Source organism: Eretmochelys imbricata, chromosome 12, assembly GCF_965152235.1.
Source record: "Eretmochelys imbricata isolate rEreImb1 chromosome 12, rEreImb1.hap1, whole genome shotgun sequence".
Taxonomy (NCBI): domain Eukaryota; kingdom Metazoa; phylum Chordata; order Testudines; family Cheloniidae; genus Eretmochelys; species Eretmochelys imbricata.
In genome coordinates this window covers 18,962,464-18,988,431 of record NC_135583.1, presented here as the reverse complement: position 1 = coordinate 18,988,431, position 25,968 = coordinate 18,962,464, and the positions used below count along the sequence as shown (strand labels likewise).

Below are 25,968 nucleotides of genomic sequence, written 5' to 3'. Positions count from 1 at the left end.
TGCATGGCTACAGAGTTATAGTTGGGGTGCATATACACAGTCTTTGAGCCTCAAGTTTCACAGGCAACTGTATGAAAGGAAAGAAAGGATTTGGGCCCCTCCATGAACAGAATTTGAAGATAATTATATGACAACACCTAACAGATGCTCCAGAAATACATATCTGTCTTGCCAAGCTTTATGAATAACAAAGCAAGGATTATCTAGGGTTCACCTAATACGCTATATTTTCATGCCTTGATATCAGGTTGATTATACTCATGATCAAAACCACACAACATTGTCTCATTTCTTACCCGTTATACGATATCAGCCCATTCCTTGAAAAGACTGAAAGTGTATAAGGGTGTAACTATATGATAGAAGACTTTGGATAGACTTAACTTCCTTTGCCTCAAGTACTCCAGGTTATCCACAAACATCTTGATGCTTTCCTAAAGACCCTTCATCCTGAGACATATAGTACACTTATTTTCCTTTCTCCATTTGACATCAGAACTATTCAGTGTTCCTTTGTATGACCCAAGTTGCTCATGAAAGAAGCTATTCCTCCATTAAGAATTAGCTACAATGGTACACTTGAATATTGTCAAAAATGAAATTTTGTAGAACAATTCTATCTGTAATCAGGATATGGCAGTGAGTTAAAGGCTTTGTCATCAAGCCTTTTCTTCACTGAACTAACATATTGCTTTCTGCAACCAGGCAATCACTACTAATGATGCAGGGATCTTGATTTGTTCTTTCTGCAGCTGTTTTAAGATCTTATTTGTCTCACTCCACTCAGCATTTACTTTGCACAATTATCGCAGTTTATCAAAGTTTTGAATATTCCTAGTACATATATCCTCTCGTTTTGGGAAAAATGTTCATCTGATCCAGAATGCTTTTGTTTTATGTTTAGACTCTGACTGCAAGATTATTAAGATAACACATTCAAATTCAAGACTTTCAGAAATCTTGTGTTGAATAGAGAACAGAATACATAGGTGAACTATTGGTCAGCTAGTCAATTTATTGCTAGAGAGAGTAACTGAAATGGTAAAGAAAACAATAAAATAAGGTACTAAAGATATTACAATTAGTTATGTATGCATATAAACTGGGGGGAGGGGATACAGAGACTGCTGTCTCCTTTTCTTAAACATCTCAAAATGAAAACGTATCTCACAGGCAAAAGCATCCAAAGTCTCTTGAATTTTCAGCAGCAGTGCATCACTGTATCAATTTTTGCAATTCTAGTGGTAAAGTAGCTTTATAAAAAAGGTAAAATGTATTTACCGATGCAGCTGCTGTTGAATGGGATTTCTTCATATGTGCATTTTACTCTCATCCTAGACTGATTGACTATATTTGTTTCAGCAAAAGCTATCTTACTTTCCCAAACATGGGGCCAGGTTTTCAAAGAAAGAAGCCTAACTCGCACCCAAAGTTTGTATATGCACCTGCTGTACCTTCAACCTAGTACCTGTGCACTGGAATCCTAGTAATTAAGTGGAAATGAATAGGTGTTAAATTACCAAATATGTATGAAAGTGGACTGTGGACACTTGCCTGTGATAGTATGGCATCTCAGAATTCAGAAGTTAAAGTAAACTTCACTCAGCTAAAAAACAAATTTGAACACTGAAATACTGAGATGATCACATTAGATAAAATTAACAACATGTACCAGCATTATAAGTAGAGTTGTTTCAGATACGATCTCCCTGAGAAAGATTAGTGTTATCTTTGTTCTGGGTTATGTTTATATTTTCTGGATTTATAAAATCCTTATACAGTTAGCCTTTTATGAAGTGCTGTTAGGGATATAAAACATCTTGAGGATCATAATGACTTAACAGTTTCACTATAGCCAATGTAGAAGTATTCCACTATAAATTCCTAGTTTGAGGGTTTAATATATTGGTAGTTTGAAAATCAATTAGGCAGAAACTTGGCAAAGGTTTTCAACCTAGAAAGGTTTTTTTTAAAATTCAACATACTTTAAATCTGTTAAGCTATTTACAATGACAGAGCTGTCAAAAATAGTTTAGCTGAATTCACTGTTTCGGCTACATGTGCTGTGAAAGGAAGCATTGAATGTTCTAGGAAGTATCACCTTTAAAAAAAAATGCTACAGAAAAGGCCTCTAAAGCACGTGGGGAAGTAAGAAATGAGGCATTTCAGGGTTTTTACAAAATTAAGAGCAGATAATATACCTTTTGTTTTATTAGTATGTCATTTAATCATTCATATCAAAGCAACACTCAAAGACCCCCATCAGGATCATGGCTCCATTGTGGAAGGTACAAGACAAACACATAAGAAATGGGGCCATCTACAACAAGCTTAAAGTTTTAGATCCTGTTGGTTAAAACACTTAACTCTCCCACATGTACTGCAACCCAAGACTGAACTTTACATTTGGTAGAGCCCTGCAATCTGCAGATATCCACTGACCTTGTTTGTGGATTGATGCGTACCCAAATTTTAGATCTAAAACCCTGCAAATCCGTGGACCCTGTTTGCAGATTGGATGTGGATATCCGTGGACCCTGTTTGCAGATTGGATGTGGATATCCGTGGAGCACGTTTGCAGATTGGATGTGGATACAAATTTTGTATCGATGCAGGGCTCTACCCATAGTCATTCGCCCAAGAGGGGAAGGGGCAGGAGGGAGCTAAAGAGACAAGCAGCTCAGGACAGGTCTGCTCCCTCCTCCCGCTCTCCTCCTGTGAGCAATGCAGACTGGATGTCACCTCTACTCCTCTTCCTCTCCCCCACCCTGGCATTGGAGAGGGAGCGAAGAACCCCAGGAGGAGTAAACATGAATCTGGGGGTGGGCCTGAACAGATGGGGGGTGGGGCCAGAACTAATTTCTAGGCAGGGGATTGGCAAGAGCTCCTGCAGCAGGGGCCAAAAATCACATTGCCTAATGAATTTCGGAGCGTGGGCAACACTAAATTGTCTCACAGACACACATATGGGATGGGTGGTGGAATTAAGTAAAATCAGCAGTCAAACTAAAAAAATCACAATCTTTTAAAAAAAATCATGATATTGTGGGGTTTGACTCATGATTTTGATAGCAAGAGGGTCTCTATTCATGATTTTCATCTCTTGAGCTTGGCAGTACTATAGAAGTCAAACCTGTGTTACCATACATGTATGTCATGTCTATTATTACACATGAATAATCACACAGAGGATTTTTTCTGTTTCATTTTTTAAAAACAAGGCAATTACATGCAAAACTATGTTAAAAAAACATTAATAAGGTTGCAAAGTACACAAAAGTTAGGAAATGCCAGGATTAAGATTGCCTGTGCAATCGTTCATTTGGTCCCGTTGTGTGTATACATTGTGATACAGTCTTTAATTATGTGATCCCATACTGCATCTGTCTCTGTGGAGTACCTTAGATTTTTTAAAAAGGATTTTTTTTTTTCACTTTGCATCATATGGACATCCACACAGATCATCAGCAGGATTGGAACCTTTAGATCCACCACACAGACCTTTGTCACTTGAGCAAACAGAATAATAGTTGTGGTAGGTTTTCATCCTCTGTGTGGACCAATACTAGAAGGGGATGGGACACTTTGACAGTGGTTACACAGATATTTGCTGATGCCAGAAGAATGGACAAGAGTCATGAATCTTGGGTTCTATTCCAGGCTCTGAAGGAAAATGTGCTTACTGGACAAAGATCTCTATTGCCTCCAAATGAGACCCCTTCTGCTTTGGCCCCTTCAACCTGTCCCTGTTACTGTCCATGTCTCCTCACTCCCCCTTCCCCCACAACCCCGGCTCCTCATCCTCATCCCATTTTCCACTCCTCAGCATTCTCATCCCAGTCTCAGTCTCCTTGCCCAGCAATTCTTAGTCTCACTGCTTCAGATCTCCTGTCACAGTCTCCACTACTCCCAAGTCTGAGTCTTCTTGCCCACCAATTCCCAGTTCCATAACCCCAGTCTCTTTGCCCAGTCAGTCCATGTTTTCTCCCATACTCAACTGTTAAACAGGTCTGTTTCCATATCCCCTTCACCACCACATTAGAGCTTTGTCTACACAACAGACCTTACAGCAGCACCACTGCAGCGGTGCTGCTGTAAGGTCTCCTGTGTAGCTGATCCATGCTGGCAGGAGAGAGCTCTCTTGCCAGCATAATTAAACCTCCCCTAACGAGCAGTCTCCTGCTGACATAGCGCTGTCCACACAGCCACTTTTGTTGGTGAAACTTTCGTCGGTCAGGGGTATGTTTTTTCACATCCCTAACCAACAAAAGTGCTAGTGTGGACAAAGCCTGGTTCTCAGTTTCAGTTTCCTTCATCTGTCAGGCCCATTCTCCCGTAGCTCTTCATCTGATGACAGTCTCTCCTGCCCCATCTGCCAGCTCTCTCTCCCTCTGTCCTGAGCATACCAGATGTGGATAGAATCTTCAGGGAACTTAGCTGCCAGTATCTAAGGGCTTGTCTGCACTACCCACTGGAAAGGCGGACAGCGATCGATCGAACAGGGGTCACGTAGTCACGTAGCTGAAATTGACTAGATGGATCCCCCCACCCTAGTGTAGACCAGGCTTAAGTCCCCACTGAACATGTGTGAATGGCTATTTTTCAAAGGGGTAGAACTTGGTCAGATGTTGGTGGATTTTCACAGGGACAGCAAAAGGCACATCTTTGATACAAAGTCCAGTCCCTCCTTTGAAAGTTCAAGTCCCCACTCCCAAGCATAGAGGTACTAGAGCTTTTCAGAGAAAGGGTAGCCACTTTTTTCTTTCTTTCTTTCTTTTTTTTTTGAAGCATTGGTAAAACATTTTCCCCTTGCTCCATTCTCAGAAATAGCTAAACTATTTTGGCTGAAGTTTTCCAAAAAACTCTGCCTGTGGAAGATAACTGGCATTGGAAATTTCAAACCAAACAGTTGAAGTTTGGCAAAGTTATAGGTAACTGAAAACAGGGTCATACAATGTAAGTATCAGGCAACCTTAATAATAGATGGTGTTTCTAGCACCAGCTAAATTACTATAGCTAGCAAAGGACTTTGTGTCTATATGCCACCACCAAGCACAGAATGAATCTCTAAGGGCATTTCCATTAGCTACCTCCCCTCCGTATATGATTTTGAGTGTTGCCAAGAACTAATCCTGCCATTTGACTATTCTAGGCTAGGCGAGAGAAGTCGAAAAATAAAACCATATACTGTACGTAGATTTTAATATACCTCCCTAAAAAATAATCACCGTACAAGTTAACTGTTTATAGGCCTTAACACTAATAAAAAATTCATTGGATAAGGTTTATAGAATACGTTGAACAAAAATGGCCATTGCTGAAACATAATGCACACTCACCATACTAACTTAATGTATTTAATTCTTCCAGTTTGAGTCTCGCACATAAAGACCTGGTCCAGCAGTGTTTCAAAACTGCAAACAAACGTTTGACTGTGAGCTAGGGCAGAAAACTTAGTACCTGAGACTCAGAATGGAATTGTTTAAGTCAACCTGTCGACTCTTCTCTTTCCCTTCACGATCAGATTACTAATTGAAATAGACCACCACACTTTCATTTCTTAACTTCTTTTTTCCAAAAGTGTATTTCATACATTTATGAAAGTTACTTTATGAACAGAATACAGGCATCTACAAAGAGAACCTAGCAATTACAATACTCATTTGATATGCAGGGAACCAAGGCAAGACTAACTGTGAATGTGAGAGTGCATTTGAACAGGTATAAGTCACATATGTACTACACAATGTACTCATTATGGTGACCTAAAGCTAAATTTTACATTTAAACTCATACAAAACACTGTACAATTTGTAAAGCTAAGACAAGTTATGTATAATATATGCATTTGTAAAACACTAAAATTTAAGTCGATTATAAGATTCGCTATTCAGAAATGGAGGAATTATGTAGAAGATAATGTAAATGAGAGTTTCACATGTAATCTCCCATGCATCAGTGGTAGAACACACTCCAATATAGAGAACATAAAATGGAACGGATAAAGAGATGTTAATAGAACCCTTGTGCACCAAGTCACATTTAAATCCGGTACCCTAAGCAATGAAAATAAGCATAAGCATCAATATTTCAAGTATCAAGATAAGGGAAAGCCCACAACAGAGGCAGTTAACTACTCAAGATTTTACACCTGGTACTTGACAACATACTCGAAGTGTACAGTCATATTCACAAATCACAGATCTTGTTATGTCTATATTAAAAATTAATGTGGGTTAAGGGGTTCCAATCTCATGAGAGATGTGATTACATTCAAGTTTCCCTTTTTTAAAATGCAAAAAAAGTTATTTTTTGTCCAAGATGGTGACAATGAAGGTGGTGGCAAGGGGAACTAACATTTCAGCTATCTGCAGAAAACAAACTAGAGACACTGTTTCTCTTTAACTTCCCATGACAGTGGGCACCTTTAACCAAGAATTCACAGTTACAAGGAGCACCGACCACTGGAGAGTAAGAAATGTGGTTTTAACAGTGGCCAATAAATCATCTCGAGTTAGTTGTAGTTGCAACATTTTGTTAAAGCGGAAGGACGGACGAAAGAAAGGATGAAAAGTGCGCTGGTTGGGAGACATCTTTTCTAAAAGCTTTTACTATCCTTATTCAATTTGGCAGACATTTTGAAAAAAACTGAGCCATTTAATTTACAGAAGTTAGTACCTTGCATTCAAAAACCTATAAAGCTTTGTAAAAACACTTTTTTGAACCACCAACACTTTCTGGAATGTATTTAAACTTGCTATCAATAATATAATAGTTGTAAAGAAAAGTAAATTACAAGTAACGAGTTACTTTAAAAAGAAATAATATTAATAAGGCATCCATTAAATTGAATATACTATAGTCTATTACATTCCTTTTATCATGTAATTGTTCTTTCCCGTCTGACAGCTCATAAATCTACTGTTTATTATTATTGAATGCAATAGATCTGTTTTTTAAAAGCAAGATTAGTATCTTTATGGCAATTAAATAAAACATTACAATATTTGTGACTCACCTGCAGTGAAGTCTCTATTCAAATCTATAAATGCATGAGAGTGCGGTATGTACATTTTATTCTTAGAGTCCAATGCAGGATGCCATGATAAATTCCTGGGTGACAAAGAAAACAAAGCTATTCTTATGTGTTTACGATTTAGGACTTGTCAACCTTGATACCACTCTTTAAAAGATTTTGAAATACACAGTTCTAGCTTTTTGTAGCAAAATTTCACTAATATTCAGGTTTTTTATAGGTTTCCTAATATATTGAGAAATTCTTGACAATATTTACCTAAAATACTGTCAATACAATGGCTTACCTTGGGTACTTTTAACCTTGTTTCTTGTAATACCTGGCTATTTAAACTAACTTGATTCAGACTTAACGAAGAATTACAAACACCCAAAGGAAATGGAGCATAATTTCAGAAGTCTTACCATATTTCAAATCAAAACAAACAAAACTTGCTTTGCTTTCATAACCTGTTTTAATCAAATTATTTTGTGAAGTCTTTACCTTGGTGGCATTTCAAAAGATCAACAAAACCAGAAATAAACATGCTGACAAAAGTAGTTTGTGCCTCTTATGTTTAAGCACATTTGTTTTGCTAAAAAACTGAGTTTTCACAGTATAAGTAATATAATCTCATTAAGCAATAGACCAGACAGGTACTATAGTATCTGGGTACTGACATATTAAAATTATTCTGAGGCTGTTAAGAGTACCCTGCATGAGAATCCATAACAAGAAATGGAATGGAGTTCATTACCAGGAAGCCTTGGGTATAACTGAAGAGTCACTGATTTCAAAATAAGTAGGTTTGCAAATTACAATGTTCATTTATTTTAAAAATTCTCAAATTGAATTATGACCATGTTACATTAACCCTAATGCAACATTTCATAAAAGAGAGAGTCAAATAGTATTTTACAACTATGAATGATGAAACCACAGCAAATAAGGAGATCTGTGTTTTTGTCCAAGATCTGTCAGATTTCCTTGGTGATCTTGGTCAAGTCACAACCTCTATGTTCTGCAGTTTCATTTGTAAAATAGGGATAATCCTTAACTAGCTACCTGCCAGCAGCGTTGAGAGGTTTAACTAACTTTTATCAACTGTTTTAAGAGTCTCATGTGAAATGGGGCTGTAAAAGTATAATTATGCCTCCAAACATTACAAGAATATGGTGCTCTTATTTGAAATCTATTCAATGCGCCGTTGAAAAAATATCTATTTTTTTCATAATTAGAAAGCCTCTCACTATCACAGTTAGACAAAAAAAGCCAAAGTGTAAAGCAAATAAGAAGCTGTATTTAATTGGTAGTTTAATTGATAGTCATAGACAGAATAGTGACATATCAAAGTTGTATAACATTTTTCATTATGACATCCTTATATAATTGCTTATAACTGACATGCATTAACTGTTTGGGCTGAAGTTTTCCATGCTCAGTCTCTGCCTCAGGTTTCTAATTTTAAAATTTTAGCAAAAGAGTTCAGAGAACTGTTTGAGAACAAGTCTAGTGAAAAATAAGTAGTATAAGTTGCAGAAAACCACTACTTGCACAGCAGCACTTGTTAGTAGCTTGCACACTTCATTTATTGAACGCTCCAACTGAACTGTGCATCTGCCCTTGCTCTGCAGTGGCCACACAATGGTACACAAATAAAACTGATCCTCCTTCCCTGATCCTCAGGGAAAGGTGCACCATGAGTTGAACGTCGTCTTTTCAACCAACTGGTTATAATAATTCTGTGCACTATACAAGACACACTCATTGAGCAAGTTCCCATATCACTGTCCTCTGAGGAGCGCAAGTATTACGTCTCTCCCAACTCTACCCCATTTTACAGACAAAATATAAGTTGCACAAGGTCACTTCTTGCAGAAGCTGTGAAGATAACCTGGTTCTCCAATGGGGAACCCAAGTCTCATTCACTTCACATGCTAGACAGAATCTGTCACATCATTATGCTTGGTTATGATGTCTATAAAATGGGGCCACTTCCGCATAGTTAACCCACTGGTGAAGTTACATAACCCCTACTACTGCTGCCAAATAATGGAGTTAATGTTAACAACAGACACACGAACAAGCTTAATTCTATTACTTCCTAATTTTGAATGCCTGACTTGTCAACTTTAACATTCTTTTAACAGATTTTTGTATAGTTATGTTACAGTGGATTAAGAGGTTTCAGGAACAAGGGTTAGCTTACTGGACTGGCTTTCAACTAATTTTACGTTTAATTATTGGAACTATTATTCAAAGAGACTAAGGCAATATTATTCCCCTCCTTTGTTCCATTTTCACCCCTTTCTCTCTCATATGCCTACGTTTACCCTTGCAATCATTTTAAAGAGAAGGATTTATTGAGATCCTACATTAAAAAAAAAAAAATACACAGGGATGACTTTGGCCCAACATATCTGCCTGGAAGAAAGGGCCATTTGTTAAGTTGCTGAAACACAGTATTTTAAGTTATAGAAAAATGAATGTGCAGGAACCACTCTAGTTACCTAAGTAATGCGTTAGGAAAATAGGTAAAGAAATACTCAGGCTGCAACAAAGTGCACAAACTAAAATTAATGGGAATACAGATCTGGGAAAGCATAAAATAATCTGTCACAACAGTCCAATCTGAAATTCAAGCTGTGCAGTTAGTTATAAGTTACCCAAAGTATGAACCATAAATCACCATAGCACCATATCAAGTCAGAACAAGGTACAGTATCAGAATATTTCTCAGACAATGAAAAAGTATCTCCTTCACTTGATACAATAGTTCAAAGGGGAAGAACCAAAACAATTTTGAAATTTTACAAGTTACAAACAGACTGTAATGCAGTTACTATTAGTCAGAAGGGGGTCTGCTTGTAATCCCTAGGTTCAGTCAGAAGTGGGCTTTCTTTGGTAAGGTTTATCTGTTGTAAAATTATTTGCACGCTAGGATCTGTACAACAAAAACAAAAACCTCAAACCCGGCACCCCAGGCAGCCACCTGTCCCTAAATCCAGCTCTTCCTAGAACAGCCATTTGGAGGTCTTTATTGGCTACTTTCAGGACGCAATACAAATCTCAGGTATTTGGCAGGCTTGATGTTGCCTGTTTTGTGGCCACCACTTTGTTTACTATTCCTTACTCTTAGTATGAATTTAGCACTGATTCCTTTCATCCATCATGGGATGACTTCCTCAAGGGGAACTGGATTAGCCCTTGTCCCATTTCGTTGGTTCAGATTAGCTGCATATTTGAATAGTTACCTCTTCAGGTTGATTTTACAGTTTTATGTTGTTTTGCCCATATCAACTAAAGGGGCACTCAATACAGAATCCCACAGCATTCAGTGTCAGGGGAAACTAATGCTCAAGCACCAATACAGAGAAACATGAAACCAGGGAATAGGAATCTACTGTAGCCTACCCCAGATACCAGAGGTATCTTCCACAGAAACGAACACAGTACCAAGCCAGGCATTGCCTTATGACGTGGTTCCTACTTTTCTCCTTGGTGCAGAGGAGGGAAACGTGTGCTGCAAATGGAGTTTCCCCATCTCAATGAGCTTGCTGCATGGAATCAACATAGACGTTGGTGCACTCGATAAAAGCACTCTCTTCTGTCTCATGCTGCTATACTTTTGGGAATGTGACCAAAAGGGTTTAAGACAACCCTCAGCATCATAGCCTGCTACCTGAGACAGCTTTGTTGCGTTTCTGAGCATAAGACTAAATTTGGGCAAAGAGCCCATCTGACTTCTATTGACTACTCTACACATAGACGCTGGAACATCACCTGGCAGCCTCACCAGTACCCTCCTCTTTTCACAACTGGGGCATTTTACTGGTATTTTCCAGCCCCCAAATCTTTATCAACTTCTAGCTAACAGGCGTTGGGTAAAATTAATCATTAGGGAGTTCAAAAAGCTACACGCATTTCACTTAGTCAAATACTGAATTTGAAGTGTATTCTATATTTTATACACAATTTAGATTTTGACGACTGAGAATGTGTTAAACAACTTTAATTACTGTATTTTAAGAAAAGTGTCTTTGTCTTTATAAAGTCATTTAATAGTTTTCTATAGCATTCACATCCAGGGAATGGTCATTGTTACTTATATAAGATAACGTTGTGTGATGCCGCTCTGGGCCTGTAAACTGCACCACAGACGCCAACTTTCCATTGTGCCAGGGGATTCTCAACCCCCGGCTCTGCCCCAGGCCCCACCGCCACGCCACCCCTTGCCCCCAAAGCCCCACACCACATCTTCCCACCCCTGCTCCACCCCAACCCAGCCTCTTCCTGCCCCATTCTGCCTGAGTGTGACGCATCCTCGTTCCTCTTCCCCACAGCTTCCAAACGCCACGGAACAGCTAATCGCGATGGGCAGGACGCAGGCGGGCAGGAGCTGGTGGGGGAAGGAGGGGGAGGTGCTGATAGAGGGGCTGCCTGTGGGTGCTCAGCACCCACCATTTTCTCCCCCATGGGTGTTCCAGCCCCGGAGCACCCATGGAATCAGCGCCTATGAACTGCACCATTATTTTCAAATCACCAGTGCATCTCCAAGTGATTTTTCATTGCTGTTAGCATTATCTTCTATCTTTTTAAACCATTGTTTGGTGCAATAAAAGCAGCACGGCTTCATTATGACAGTCAGCAAGACAAAAAAGGGAGCTCTGGCTTGGGGCAGCACAACTGAATTTCACAGGGAGACTTGTCTTGTTAAGGTGTGGAAAGGTACAGAGTAGTTCTAAGGCTTCTTGAGGCCTCCAATTCCAAAATCCAGTGCAGAAATTTCAATCTTCTTACAATTCCTATTTTGGAGATGGGACTACAGGTTATGGTTGAGTGCTGATTGCATGCAGTGCTACAAAGTGCTACAGGTTATGGTTGAGTGCTAATATGCATCCACAAAGAGGATTTGGGGAGGGGTGGTATTTAAGAGAGTGCAAGAATTGCAGGAAATTAAACAGCTGCACCCAGCCCAGAAGTGAAGGCTTTGTCAGGGGCAGCAGGGGAAGGAATTCCCATGGGATCTTTTAAGACTTGCCTTCCCTATTTATACCTCACCTCCCTAATGCGTGCACAGACTCCTCATAAACTTGGGAGAAGCAGGTAGTGGGACTTCTTGGCTGGAAAGAAGGGTGTTGTAGACGGTCTACTGGTTTATCCAAAGGGAGGGCTTATAAACCCTTTCCACTGCCCAAGTGTAATCCTGTGTCTGGCAGTAACAGCCTTCCTGGTCCTTCCCTTCAAATTAGAGTAGGAGCATATTTCTGGACCCTGCTGGCCACATTTTTGGAGCTGAGAAAAACTTTTTCTCCTGACTACCAGATTGGCCTGGGAGATGTGGATTTTTTTCACCTTCCTGTCAGCAGGCCACAGACCCAGCGGGCAGTTTAGGTAGTAAGGTGGTCATGTTTTTGCAGCTCAACAGATGTCCAGTGCATGTGAGATTCAGTTCACTGATGAACTGGAACTGAAATAAGAATTAGGGGAGGACATTTACTAAAGATGGTGGTAAAAAAAGAGATGGGGCTCCTCATGGCTGGTACAGCAAGGAGCCAGCCATTCCCACACACAACATATCCTCAACCCTTGTCTGAGGGGAGGGTAGTGGAATCACAACAGTGTTGCTGGAACCAGGTTAAAGGTCTGGAGACCGCAAGAATGGTAGCAGCCCTGACTAAGGGCTCGTCTACACTGGCAATGCTACAGTGTTGCCGCGGCAGCACTTTAACATGGTTTGTGTAGTCATGGCAGAGCGCAGGTGCACTGTTTACACTGGCACTTTACAGCGCTGAAACTTGCTGCGCTCAGGGCAGGTGTTTTTTCACATCCCTCAGCAAGAAAGCTGCAGCGCTGTAAATTACTGAGTGCAGACAAGCCCTCAGATGGTGCAGATTACAGGAAGAAGGTATGCAGCAGAGTCATTGCCTGATAATTTCCCTAGGCTGCAACTTAAGTTAGTGAAGTTGCAGCCTAGTTAGGCCACATTCCTCATATGTCTTGTCCTTTTTTCCTCTTCAATGAATAAATACTACACTTCTAAATAAGTCTGGACACAATCTAGCAATGAGAACTGAGTTGCAAGAAGCAGCATACGCCTAACTCAGATAATATAAGGACCATATTTAAAGTGAATACAGAACACTGGCAGTTTTAGCTTTTAAAGCTCTTCCTTTGTTGCTTTCTTTATTGCTACTTTCCACAGGCATGACTCATTTTTTGTTATCTAAAAGAGTCTACCTTTGAATGAGAGACACAGAACCACTGTTCCACTCAAGTGGGTTTCCAAATCATTTCCCAGCTCCACCTATCTTCTTCAATCTATAAAGACTTAATATTTGTAAAGCTATTCTGGTGGTAAGTTACAATTCAGAGCAAAGGTGACCTGCTCTCCTTTGAGCTCACATTAGTGTAATAAAAAGGGAGAAAAACCAAGCCCTGTCTACAGAAGTTTTTGATTAAAACATGTTGTTCATGTTCATCTTCTGAAAACTAAACTTTTCTACCCATGGATCATACTTCTTTCAAGTGGAAACTACAAAGACATAATTTAACAGAACTAGAAAAAACACGTCTGTGATTATATGAATTGTATTTAATATGGAACTGTCTGAAGATTGTACTGTAGGTGATCATAGAAAATAGCTGCCTTAATTCACCGTGAATAGCTGCTCTTCGCTACATTTCTGCTCTTTCATGCTGCAGTTTGTTTAATTAGGCGGGCTTATTTCCAAGCTCTTATTAAAATGTTCACATCACCATCCTGGTTCATGTTTTTCAATCAAACAAATATCCACAAATATTTCCAAGCTTTCAGGTTCCAGCATGGCAAGCCTTTCAAAGGACAGTGTTTGAATAAGACGTTATTTTTCATATGCAGAAGTCTTAACTATTACATTTGGTAAAAATTCAACTCAATGTTAATCAGACACTACATGATGGGTGTTAGTAGTGATTCAGTTATTTCAAACATAGCTCTAATTAGGTTTTCCCCAACACCCAAAATAGTTCTCATTGTCTGTAGTTGTAAGGGTTAAGATCAGCAAATATCAGTATCCAAAGTGTATCTTCCATAGATTTAAGATTTAACTATGAAACTTTGAAACAAACACAGAAAAAACCATCCTGTGCAATTAAAAACAGATCTACTAAAATTATATTCCAGAACATTTACTTCTAGAGAACTATAAAACAATTAAGAAAATGGAGAACTGTTGAAATCTCCATGACAAGCCTAAACTTTTTCCATTAAAAACTAAACATTGGTTTTGTAAGGAAATAAAATAAAGCTATATTTTCCAAACATTATCAAACAGATTATATTCTGACCTATAACATTCAACCTTCTTTTGAACTATTAATCTATTTCTTTGTACCAACGTGTTGTTATAAATATTTCTTCACAGAATATTAACTGTGCTGTTCTCCTAGAAAGCTGATAAAAGCTTCCAATATAATCACTGCAAGGTTACACTTACTGTCATGAACACCCTTGGGGGAATTTGCAGGCTTTGTTCCATAAATCTCAGATTTAAATAAAAGTCAACTTGATAAAATTCAAGCTGAGATTAATGGTCAAAAAACTCTCTTTTAGACGGGCATAAGGACTTCCAATTATACATTTGCAGGATTTAAAAATAATCACAATATTGTTTCCAGTCCTATACTGTAATTCTTTGTTTGTCAAAAAAGATCTAGAAATCTTCAAATAACCCTGTAGTAAAAGGAAATGCTCTTATTGAGAATGATATTAAAATGACGCTACTAGCAATGATTACATTTTGAGTAAATTGGTTACACATTTGCTAAAACCTCTCACTATCTATCTTGGACAACAACGTATCAGACTAATATCAAGAAAAAAAAATTATTTAATTATACATTGCTTAAGGTCCAGGAAGATGGAAAGTTAGAAATGCTGATGTACGGTTTCTATGGAAACAGGTATAATCTGATTGACTTCTCTAGTTCTATTGGGCTTCTCTTGACACAACAACTAAAAAATGCCCCAGGGAAATTCAAAACACTTCACAACAAACCATTTCTTTTAAAGTGATGAGCATCAGTGTTGATTATATACACAAAAAAACCCCAAACAGCTGTCAGAGACTAACTACATCTGGATTTACTATGCAGCAAATATCATTGTACATTTTCATATTAATACAAACTACTAAATAATCAGATGTTAGATAATACTACAAAGTTCCAGTTAAAAGCTGAAAAAACAGTGCGTTCTGAGACTCAAAACTGCTATTCATTACTTGTGATTTAATTTAAGCAGACATTACTAAAAAACAGAGGTGTGAACAGAAAGAGGGGGCTGTTCCAGTGAAATGATGTAATGCACAACTGATCTAGGAGCCTGTGTCCTAAATGCCTAATGAAATTGACAGGAATTGAAAGAACTCAGTACATCAGAAGATCAGACCTAAAGATGCACATATTAGTACATAGGTGCCTAAAGCTAAGTACTCACATTACTATTTGTAGAGGGAACCAAGTTTGAATTTTTCTGCTTGGGTGTGTCGGCCATTTTTCTTTTTAAAAGGATTTTGAATTGTTTTCAGACTTAATATAGCTGTGAAAGTGAGATGTGTTCATTTCTACTTTCATGAACCACATTGCTATCGATGTTCTGATTCTAGACTCTTGTTTAGCAGTTATTTCTTTTCTTCCACTGGTAATGTATAGTAGGTGATGTATCTTATCTGTATCTGTACAGGGTAGCAATATAATAGGCAGAGAATACAGCTTGATTTTCCAAATAGGTTAAGCCTTGTTGTTCAACAGGTATTCCCCTCAACCTTTGTGAAGGCAACGTGTTAAATTTTCCATTTTACTGAGTTACACCCAAACTAAATAAACTTTATACATAATCATGCAATATCAATTGCACAGTCAGGTAAATTCTCTTTAGAAAATTAAAACTTTAAATTAAATTGTTGGGTACAAACTAAATATTTCATATTTAAATGTACTAGAATGTTTATATAAATTACTTTAGCTGGTCAGGTCATTTCCACAGTTTTAAACACGTGGGACTGTTTTGTTACTGTAATATTCTCTGTAAATTAAGAAAGTCCACAAAACTTCAAAAGAAAAAATTGAAGAAAAAAAGAATATATACAATGGGTTGGGTATTTTTCCATGTACCAGGCTGCTAGCAATTCACATAGAAAGCTTCATGTGCTGAGCTCAAAAGACTTCACAAAGAAAACCATGATGGACTAAGGTCCACAGAAGAAAAGCAGCATATATAACCCTCTCCTGAGGAAATCCTGAGCCCCCCACAACAGTGGGCTGTCTCTGCTGCTTTTCTGCTGCACAACTTTTGATACTCCCCCACCTTCTGCAGAGCTCAGGAATCCTGCAGAAGAGAAGTAGAAGTGAGAACCAGAGCTAATTTGGGTTATCCAGGAACTCTGGATGTTACGAGTTTTGCAAGTTACAAGGAGCAGTATGGACCACGCAAAAAGAACATTAGCTTAGATCGCCAACCAGTCAAAGTACTGAAGCATGAAACTTTTATGTGCATAAAACTTTGATGAGCTCAACTCATTGAAGTTAAGTGTAGGACCGGCTAGAGAATTTTAATGCATTTATCGTTAATTATTTTTAAATTTGTGAAGTTCATTACCCAAAAGTTGTTGGTTTTATACCTTGTTGCAAGTTATAAACTAAGTAATTATGGATTTTAAAAACTGAAAATAAGTACAAAATGAATCTGATCTGAGTATGAATGAGTAATGTGATGTGCAAAACGAATCTGATGTAAATATGAAACAAGTTACATTACTCAAGCCTTCTCTGTGCTGCATCTCTCCCGAGTACCTCTCCAGTCACAACCGAAAGTCACGTTGTTCAGCCAACTCTAACCCCTCCTTTCATTAACTTCTCTCTTTCTGCTTCCAATTCAAAAACTTTGCCCTACCTTCTAAGCTCTATATAATTTTGCCTCTACCTACATCTTTGATCATCTCCAAGTTTTCCTGGTCATGACCTACAAGCAGCTGCTTTTTATCTTTACAGTTCCTTCACGTTCACCTCCAATAATCACCTTGGTCCCCATGCATGCTGTCCCCTAACCTCAGAATAAATTCCCTGATCACATAGGCCATGTAGCTTCTCTTTCCTCCTTCAATTCTCTCCTTAAAATCCAGTTCTGCTATCTTCCCAATTTGTACCATACTCTTGTAAAAGGCAAAAGTGTAAATTCTGAGTTTGGGCCTAGTTGCCTATTATAGAGATCCCTATTCTATACAGACTTCAGACTTTCTGTCTTCAATGAAGTTCCTCTATCTAGAAACCAGAATACTTTCCACATATAATTTCATAAAGAACATGAAGTGTAGGCTCTATATACCCTGCTTAACAGTTGTTCATGGAAGGATTATGCTAGTAACCCAGAATGACTCAAATTTATGTCCCAGGTAAATCCCATTCATAGTAGGTATTACTAGCTGAAGTGATCCTTTTCTTCGCCAGGTAGGATTCATAAACTAGCACTTTGGAAGGGTGAACAGTCTTTGAGCTGCTCCTCCAACTTGTTAAGCTGCAGAACCAGGACCATGTTTAAAGTAACTGAGAGCATACTGTGTCAAATAGGTTTTTGATCTAAATTCCCAAAGAAAAAGAAAAAAACAGTTCTTTACTATTAGTTTTCTTAGCTAACCTCTCATTCTCATTTTCCCTATAGGCATTTTATTTTTTTAAACTGTCTCTACTATCTGATGGGGATGCATGTGCTTTTATCCTGCTTTTGCTATATTACCCATGTCTACAACATCTTCTAATCACCAAGAAAGTCCTTTGCTCAGGGTATAACCAGAAATCCCAGATAAAGTTTAAATTTTTATTCCAGTATTCACTAGCAAGTCTTATACTGAAACCAGCTTTTTGTTAAAGAGATTCATATTCTGTTCCACTGTTCTTGAAATTCTAACCACCAGACACCCAACTATAAGTTTGCAGTTAGAGAAATACAGGAAAGGACTTTTATTTTCTCATTGCTGCTCTAATCCTGAGGAAAAATGCATCTCTCTTCCTTGATAGATCTCTGCTCTTTTAGGATAGGTCTGCATTTGAAGCTTGGGGTTTTTAATCTGAATTCCCAAAGAAAAATAATGCAGTTCTTTACTATTGGTTTTCCTGAAGTATTTGGGGTGTGATTCCCAGGTTGAGACATACTTGCAATAGCTCTTATAGAACTAGCACACTAAATATAGAGTGTAGCCAGGGTAACATGGAGAAGGGGAGAAGAGACTAGTCACCCCAAATACTTACCATTCAAGACCCTAGACATATACCCTCTTACACATAATAGTTTCTCCATGCAGACATATTTGACTTGGTGAACATTAGATACTATAATGATAGGTGCTATAGAAAACCCTAAAAAAAAATATAAAAGGTTAAAGAACAGTCTTGGGGTAATTAAGTCAAGTGGTCTTCCCTGCAAATATATAAGATTAGGAAAAGGAAGATATAAACCATAACTGAATAAATATGGAACAGTTAACTTAATTCTGATGCATACATTCTCCCAACATCACCACACCCACATAACAGTATTTAAAAAGGAGTCAGATAAAGCTTTTAAAACAAAACAAAACCCCCACAAATTTGGAAGTAAATGTTCTCTTGTAAATTGCCTCTTGCTTAAATGCAGCTATTTCAAAAGCTAAAATTCAACAAGGTATTACTGCACGGGAATTACTACTGGATATTTAAAAGCAATTAAAAATAAATAAAAAATGGAAAAAACTTAATATTTTCATATTGTGCATTTGATCTCTTTGCTGTAGTGTAGGCGGAAGGTGCAGAGAGCCCCAGCCTATTCTTATACAGGAGACTACTCCCACAAGGAACCAACAAGTAAGTGGAAGGGAGGAAAAGAAAACAAGACAATTATAGACTTAGTCCAACAGTAATTGGTGTAAACAAAAACCCCAACAGCATTCACTCAGTTAAAATTTGTTCCAAAGGCTTTAGGCAACACAATATCAGGAACTAATTTCATCTTTAGGCAATATTTTACTATTAATCCCTGAACCAGCCAAGTGTACCTCTGTGTATGTCAAAACTATACATACTTTATGCCTCAATCTGAGCACATGAAAAATATTGCACACATTTTTCATGTCTGTTCCCTAATCACTAATGAACAGCACACTGGTATCTTCTGACATACTTTTGCATTTATATGAATGGAATCTTGGAGTGTATTAGGCCAAATATAAGTTATAGACTTCAGTGTGTACACAGATGACAGGTTTTTGTTACATATTTGCACAGCACCAATCAAAAAGACTCTGGCACCTATGTTCTACCATAATAAAAATAAATGAAATTGAATTCATTACCACTGTACACCATAATACACCTCTACCCCGATACAATGTGACCAATAGAACACAAATTTGGATATAATGTGGTAATGCAGCACTCCGGGGGGGGAGGGGCTGCACGCTCCAATGGATCAAAGCAAGTTCGATGTAACTTGGTTTCACCTATAACGCAGTAAGATTTTTTGGCTCCCGAGGACAGCATTATATCGGGGTAGAGGTGTAGTTGCAAGAAACCACCATGTACTTTCTCATACCAGCCACCGTTACTCAAGTTTTAGGTTCTTGAAACCGCCACAGAATTTCTAGTTTATTACACAGAAGTGCACAGAAATTAGATCCTGTGTGCCACAGAGTACACAGAACATTGCTCCTTAAGATATCAAGAGGAAGAGGGCCAACACAAGAGCTCCATGTCTATACACCACCCGCTCAACATGGAAATTTCATGCACTTACACTTACAGTAGAATTGGGTGTGCCAACAACTGATATAAACATTCATGTTACATGCTAATAAATAAGTAAACATTTTAGCTTACCTGCCTATCAGTATCTGAGGCCTATCTGACTCGTTTGTGACACCAAAGACATCAGGAATTAAATCACCATTGAAGCTGAAAATGTGAAAAACAAGCTGTGTCATCTTATCCTTTATTAAAAATGTTCAGTCTGACTATTCTAAATCATCCCTTTGTATTTGGGACTCTAAGAATTGAAAAACTTGATTCTGTGCATTCTTCTCTGAAGATTCAGTTCTAGTCTGCACTACAGTAGAACATCAGAGTTATGAACAGAGTTACAGACTGACTGGTCAACCACACACCTCAGTTAGAACCAGAACTATGCAATCAGGAAGCAACGGGGGAAGAGGTGGGGATGGGGGTTGGAGAGAAGCAAATACAGTGCAGTACTGTGTTAAGCGTAAACTACTAAAATGTAAAGGGAAAGTTTAAATCAACATGCCCACAATCCCTACCCTAACCAGACCTATTAGAATGATTACCTACCAGCCACCATCCTTTTAGCAGATCTCTGCGCCTGTCTCCTCCACTGTCCTACCTTAATCTCCTCACAGTCCTTATCAGTTGTGGTAGCCTCCCTGCTTCTCCTAGGTCAATGAGGACTTTTAACCTTTCCTACAACATACTCTGAAGTAAACAGCCTCAGCAAACATGAAATTTGAGTTCACCAATCACTGTGATTGTGCAGAAGGGCTGCTTATTTGAGGTTGCAAAGATGACATAAGTAGTATGACAGATGCATGGAATATCCAAAGACTATAGTATCTACTTCATACATGTAATATGTATCTGTTTGGATTATATTCTAGCTCCACTGGGGGAGGTACAGGAGTTTCCTGCAGGAACTAAGATCACTTGGCAGGGACAGGGATAATTAATGTGAATCAGTAGGCCTGTAACAAGTCTAGAGAAACCTCCACCCTGGGGAAAACTGCATGAACTGATCTGATTGATGTCACCTGGGCAAACAAACAGTATAAAGTGACTATCTGGCTACATGGAGAGATTACTCTCACTGCATCCAAGCACTGACATGAGACTGTGACAAGAGATACAGACCTCATGAGAGGACCTGGAGTACTACGAAACCTACCACGGTCCTATGTAGCGGCCAAGTATTATCTGGTAAGCATGCATGTAAGCTGTTTATTGTTTTCTCTGTAATGCTTTTGTTCTGAATAAATACTTGGTTTTATGAACACTGGCCAGTCACTTTGTTAACTCTGTCACTGTCCCTGAGAGACGAGGACTGCAGATGTAGAATTAAAGACCAATCTATTGAGGTGATCACAGTAAATTGAAGCCTAAATGCCTGGTCTAGAGGCAGCAAGTCATGAGACTTCACCTCGAGGAAATGCGACAACCTACAGCCTGGATGATTTCATGTTGTGTTTTTAATATCGGGCACATTTCAGACTTAAGATATTAGGTGTTTTAATTTGACATTGTTAAATAAACTAAACACTTAAATGTTAAATATTTTTTAATATTTAACATTTATGTTCTAATTTATTTCTGCAAGTTTTGTTCAAGGTAAGATGCCATACATACTTACTCCATAATTAGAGGCTCATCATGAAAAGTTTTATTTAACACAGTTTTACGATTATAATCTGAAAACAGAGAAAGCATTCACTTGATTAAATTGCACGCATTTTATGACATTAAGACACCCAGCCCTCATTATACTATATTCTTTATTAACTTTAGGTCTTCCAAAGCTGTTTAGTGATTTTGTTTGTTGGGCTAGTGTACAGATCATCAAAAGCGCAGCCAGCCTTCAGCACAAACAATATAACTGACGGCTTTGAACTCCATGTAAATTTTAATTGCCAGCACAAAGAAGAAAGGCAATTCAGAGACCCAACTCTGGAACTTACCATCTATAGCAATGTGGGGGCTCAACAAAATTACAAAAATAACCCTTACTACAAAAGTCCATTTCTACCTAGGTTAGTAATCTTATAAAATAATACTAAAACGTAGATTGAAGCATGTGAAAATATGGTTAATAAGGATAATCTGAACCCGTTGGGACAAAAACTTGTCCAGATATAACATATGCACAAAATGTACCTGAAAAGTATTCTTTATTCAGTGTTTCAGAGTAGCAGCCGTGTTAGTCTGTATTCACAAAAAGAAAAGGAGTACTTGTGGCACCTCAGAGACTAACAAATTTATTTGAGCATAAGCTTTCGTGAGCTACAGCTTACTTCATCGGATGCATTCAGTGGAAAATACAGTGGGGAGACATATACACAGAGAACATGAAACAATGGGTGTGATCATATACACTGTAAGGAGAGTGATTACTTAAGATGAGCTAATACCAGCGGGGGGGTGGGGGGGGAGAAAACCTTTTGTAGTGATTATCAAGGTGGGCCATTTCCAGCAGTTGACAAGAACGTCTGAGGAACACGGGGGGGGGGGGGGGGGAAAGGGGAATAAACATGGAGAAATAGTTTTACTTTGTGTAATGACCCATCCACTCCCAGTCTCCATTCAAGCCTAAGTTAATTGTATCCAGTTTGCAAATTAATTCCAATTCGGCAGTCTCTCCTTGGAGTCTGTTTTTGAAGTCCTTTTGTTGTAATATTGCGACTTTTAGGTCTGTAATCGAGTAACCAGAGAGATTGAAGTGTTCTCCGACTGGTTTATGAATGTTATAATTCTTGATGTCTGATTTGTGTCCATTTATTCTTTTACGTAGAGACTGTCCAGTTTGCCCAATGTACATGGCAGAGGGGCATTGCTGGCACATGATGGCATATGTCACATTGGTAAATGTGCAGGTGAACGAGCCTCTGATAGTGTGGCTGATGTGATTAGGCCCTATGATGGTGTCCCCTGAATAGATATGTGGACACAGCTGGCAACGGGCTTTGTTGCAAGGATAGGTTCCTGGATTAGTGGTTCTGTTCTGTGGTTGCTGGTGAGTATTTGCTTCAGGTTGCGGGGGCTGTCTGTAAGCAAGGACTAGCCTGTCTTCCAAGATCTGTGAGAGTGATGGGTCGTCCTTCAGGATAGGTTGTAGATCCTAGATGATGCGTTTGAGAGGTTTTAGTTGGGGGCTGAAGGTGATGGCTAGTGGCGTTCTGTTATTTTCTTTATTGGGCCTGTCCTGTAGTAGGTGACTTCAAAAGGTTTTCTTCCTCCCCCGCCCCGCTCTCCTGCTTGTATTATCTCATCTTAAGTGATCACTCTCCTTACAGTGTGTATGATAACACCCATTGTTTCATGTTCTCTGTGTATATAAATCTCCCCACTGTATTTTCCACTGAACGCATCCGATGAAGTGAGCTATAGCTCACGAAAGCTTATGCTCAAATAAATTTGTTAGTCTCTAAGGTGCCACAAGTACTTCTTTTCTTTATTCAGTGTGTTGTTTAAGACTGTAGCACAATGTAAATTGGAAGGTGTAATTATTAACGAGGAGACTATGTGGAAGTGTAAACTGGCTGGGTGTCCAGCACTGCTCCCCCCACAGACCTCTCAAACCCTACATCCAACTGTCCCTGGCATATCTCTGTCCATCCCTGCTCAAAGCAGTCAGTTATATTGTTTCCTTTCACCCTGCACTTTCATTTGGACCCATCTTCTGTCCCCCACTTCCTGGGCGTGCACTAGTACCCTGCCCTTCCATCTTCTACACCTTCTATCTCCTGTAGGTATATAACCTCTCCATTAACACCATTCTATGCCTCTCATTCTCCAAGCTTTCAAGGTCCCCTGAATCCCCTCTCAGCCAACTGGCAAGGAGGCCTGCATCTTCCTGTTTGTACCTCACTCCATGTCAACCCTTCATATTCCTCCCAAATCCTCTGGTCATCTCATGTCCTTTCCTGGACATGCTCCAACCCATTTCCACAGTCTGCTACTTCACAATCCATTCCCCCCACTTGTAACTCAGCCCGGCAGCAACACTACTTGAAGTCAGTAGTAGCTCGATTTATACTTCACGAATATTTTAATATTGATTGTTTAAATATTGCTTTTAAGGCACTTAAAGACTCTGTAGCCTTCCCATCCCTCCCCAAACCTTTCCCGTAAAAGCTGCTTCTCAGCAAGGTCAACAAAAATTGAATAACTTGGAATTTCTAAACCAAACCATTTTATTAAATGTCATGAGCCCAAAAATGTTAGCATAATGTTGACAAATGAAGGAGAGATAAATTTTCATAACACTGTATCCTATTTCTTACGCATCTTCCCGAGATAAACTTTAGCCTAGGATAAAAATAATTATTCTTGATGATGTGGGGGAGTGGGGAGGAGGTAGAAGCAGCAAGAAGGGATGGGGGGGGGGGTAGAGAAAATAAGGTTTATATTAAGAAAATAGCTCCAACTTGAACTGTGAGTTGGCTATTGCTACTCCACAATAAAGAGACTGATTTTTTTACCCTCCTACCCACTGTAGTTCTACTACAAAATTTTATGCAGATGTGAAACTGCAGATCTGCTATAGATGTTTAATCAGTATTTCTGTTATAAACAAATAATGGTTATGTTGTCTAGTAAGTTATAAATAATAAAAAAATAATTAAGTTAACAATAGCACCAACTTACCTAATGTTTGATTGCGTCCCCAGAAAATAATAACTGATAGTTCATCGGTGACATGATTTTGTGGTTGTGTTGTCAGGAGGACATCCATTTGTGAATCACCATCATAATCTCCAGGAACCACACTGGTTATGACATCCTGATTTCTACAATTATAAAATTAAACATTTAAATGTGCAAATGGATGTGAAATTAAAATCTGTTGTCCCCTAAAATACTGAACATCCATAGACTAATAATTTCTTTTCTTTTTGCAATGGGTATATTACATGAAATTTTGTAGAATGAAAGTTTTAGCCCTAAGTCTTGGCAGACGTTCTCCAACCCTATCCAATACACTCTTCTCACACTCCCCAGTACTTGCAAAACTTTACTAGTCCCACAGTATAGCAACTTATCACTGCGAGCCCCTAAAAGCTCTAGTGTAGACACAAGGAAACCTTCTAGTTTGATCCCAGTAGCTAGATCATAAAACATGATGTCTAAGCAGTTGGGACTGAAGCTGTAGATTGGGGCTTCAGAAAGCCCCATCTTTTCTCCTTTGTTGTGTCTTATTCCTTCTCACATACTATCTTTTGTTTTCTGCTGTCGTTCTTTTGGTCCACACACACATTGTTCCTTGAGTATCTGGGCTTTGTTTCTAAATGAGAAGCTTGAATGTCAGTGCACCTGTACTCATGTGTTGGCATGTGCAAATGTGTGCCTATTCTGTGCATGAGTACTCAGTTTGTTCAAACTCATATACAGTTATGCACATACATGCACATATGAAAGATGTAAATAAGGATATTCAGTTTTCTGTGCACACAGTAGATGGGCATTTGCATAGGAACTGGAAATCAGGCCCATATTCTCTATTAAATAAGTGAAGCTGAGAGGGGAATGTATCTAACTAAACATAAACCCTATAGATTACGAAGTTCTTATTTCCCCAACTTCTCTCAGAGGATGCATAAAATTTAGGCAAGTACAGAAAATACCAAATGGCCTTTCCTGACATTATTAAGCAAACTCATCTTTCAAGTTTAAGCTTGAATTCTAGCAAACAAACTGAATCATACACTTAAATAGACAAAAAAACAACACAGAAAGAATCTTAATCATGCTCCCACCGAATCTTGCTTCCAATTCAGTCAGTCTTAACCAAAATGAATGCTTCCATCACATCATCATCAAGATATTATGTATCAATACTTACATTGACAACTTGACTTTGGGTTTAAAATAGGGCTCCTTTTGGTCTGCCAGAAAGATAAGTAATTCATTACCTAAAAAGGAAGCAAATATATAGCATTAAATGAACGAATAAACCCTATTAGATACTGGTTTTATGAGAATGAACACAATATTTAACAAGGTATGGTTGAGATGATTTGCACTCCAAATATAATTGCTCCTCCCAGCTAATGAAGAAAAAATATTCAAAGGTGACCAAGTCTCATTTCTTCAGCGCCGGCCCACAACATTTTGGCACCTGAGGAGGGGAGCTGAAATGACGCCCCCATGCCTCCTCGCTTGGG

General features: G+C 38.6%; 1 protein-coding gene across 9 annotated transcripts in view; it reads right to left on the bottom strand.

Moving 5' to 3' along the window:
- The window catches only part of ITFG1 (integrin alpha FG-GAP repeat containing 1), a 218,268-nt gene that overhangs the window by 184,567 nt on the left and 7,733 nt on the right, over positions 1–25,968 (bottom strand). For all 9 annotated transcript variants that reach the window (XR_013347660.1, XR_013347662.1, XR_013347658.1 and 6 more), the window contains exons 2-6: positions 25,647–25,716; positions 24,452–24,594; positions 21,441–21,498; positions 19,904–19,978; positions 7,019–7,113 (exon numbers count right to left, since the gene is read on the bottom strand). Coding sequence is in view for 2 of the 9 variants with exons in the window: in XM_077831061.1 (XP_077687187.1) it covers positions 7,019–7,113; positions 19,904–19,978; positions 21,441–21,498; positions 24,452–24,594; positions 25,647–25,716 (441 nt within the window). In the remaining 7 variants the exon portion in view is untranslated. The remainder of the gene's footprint in view (positions 1–7,018; positions 7,114–19,903; positions 19,979–21,440; positions 21,499–24,451; positions 24,595–25,646; positions 25,717–25,968) is intronic.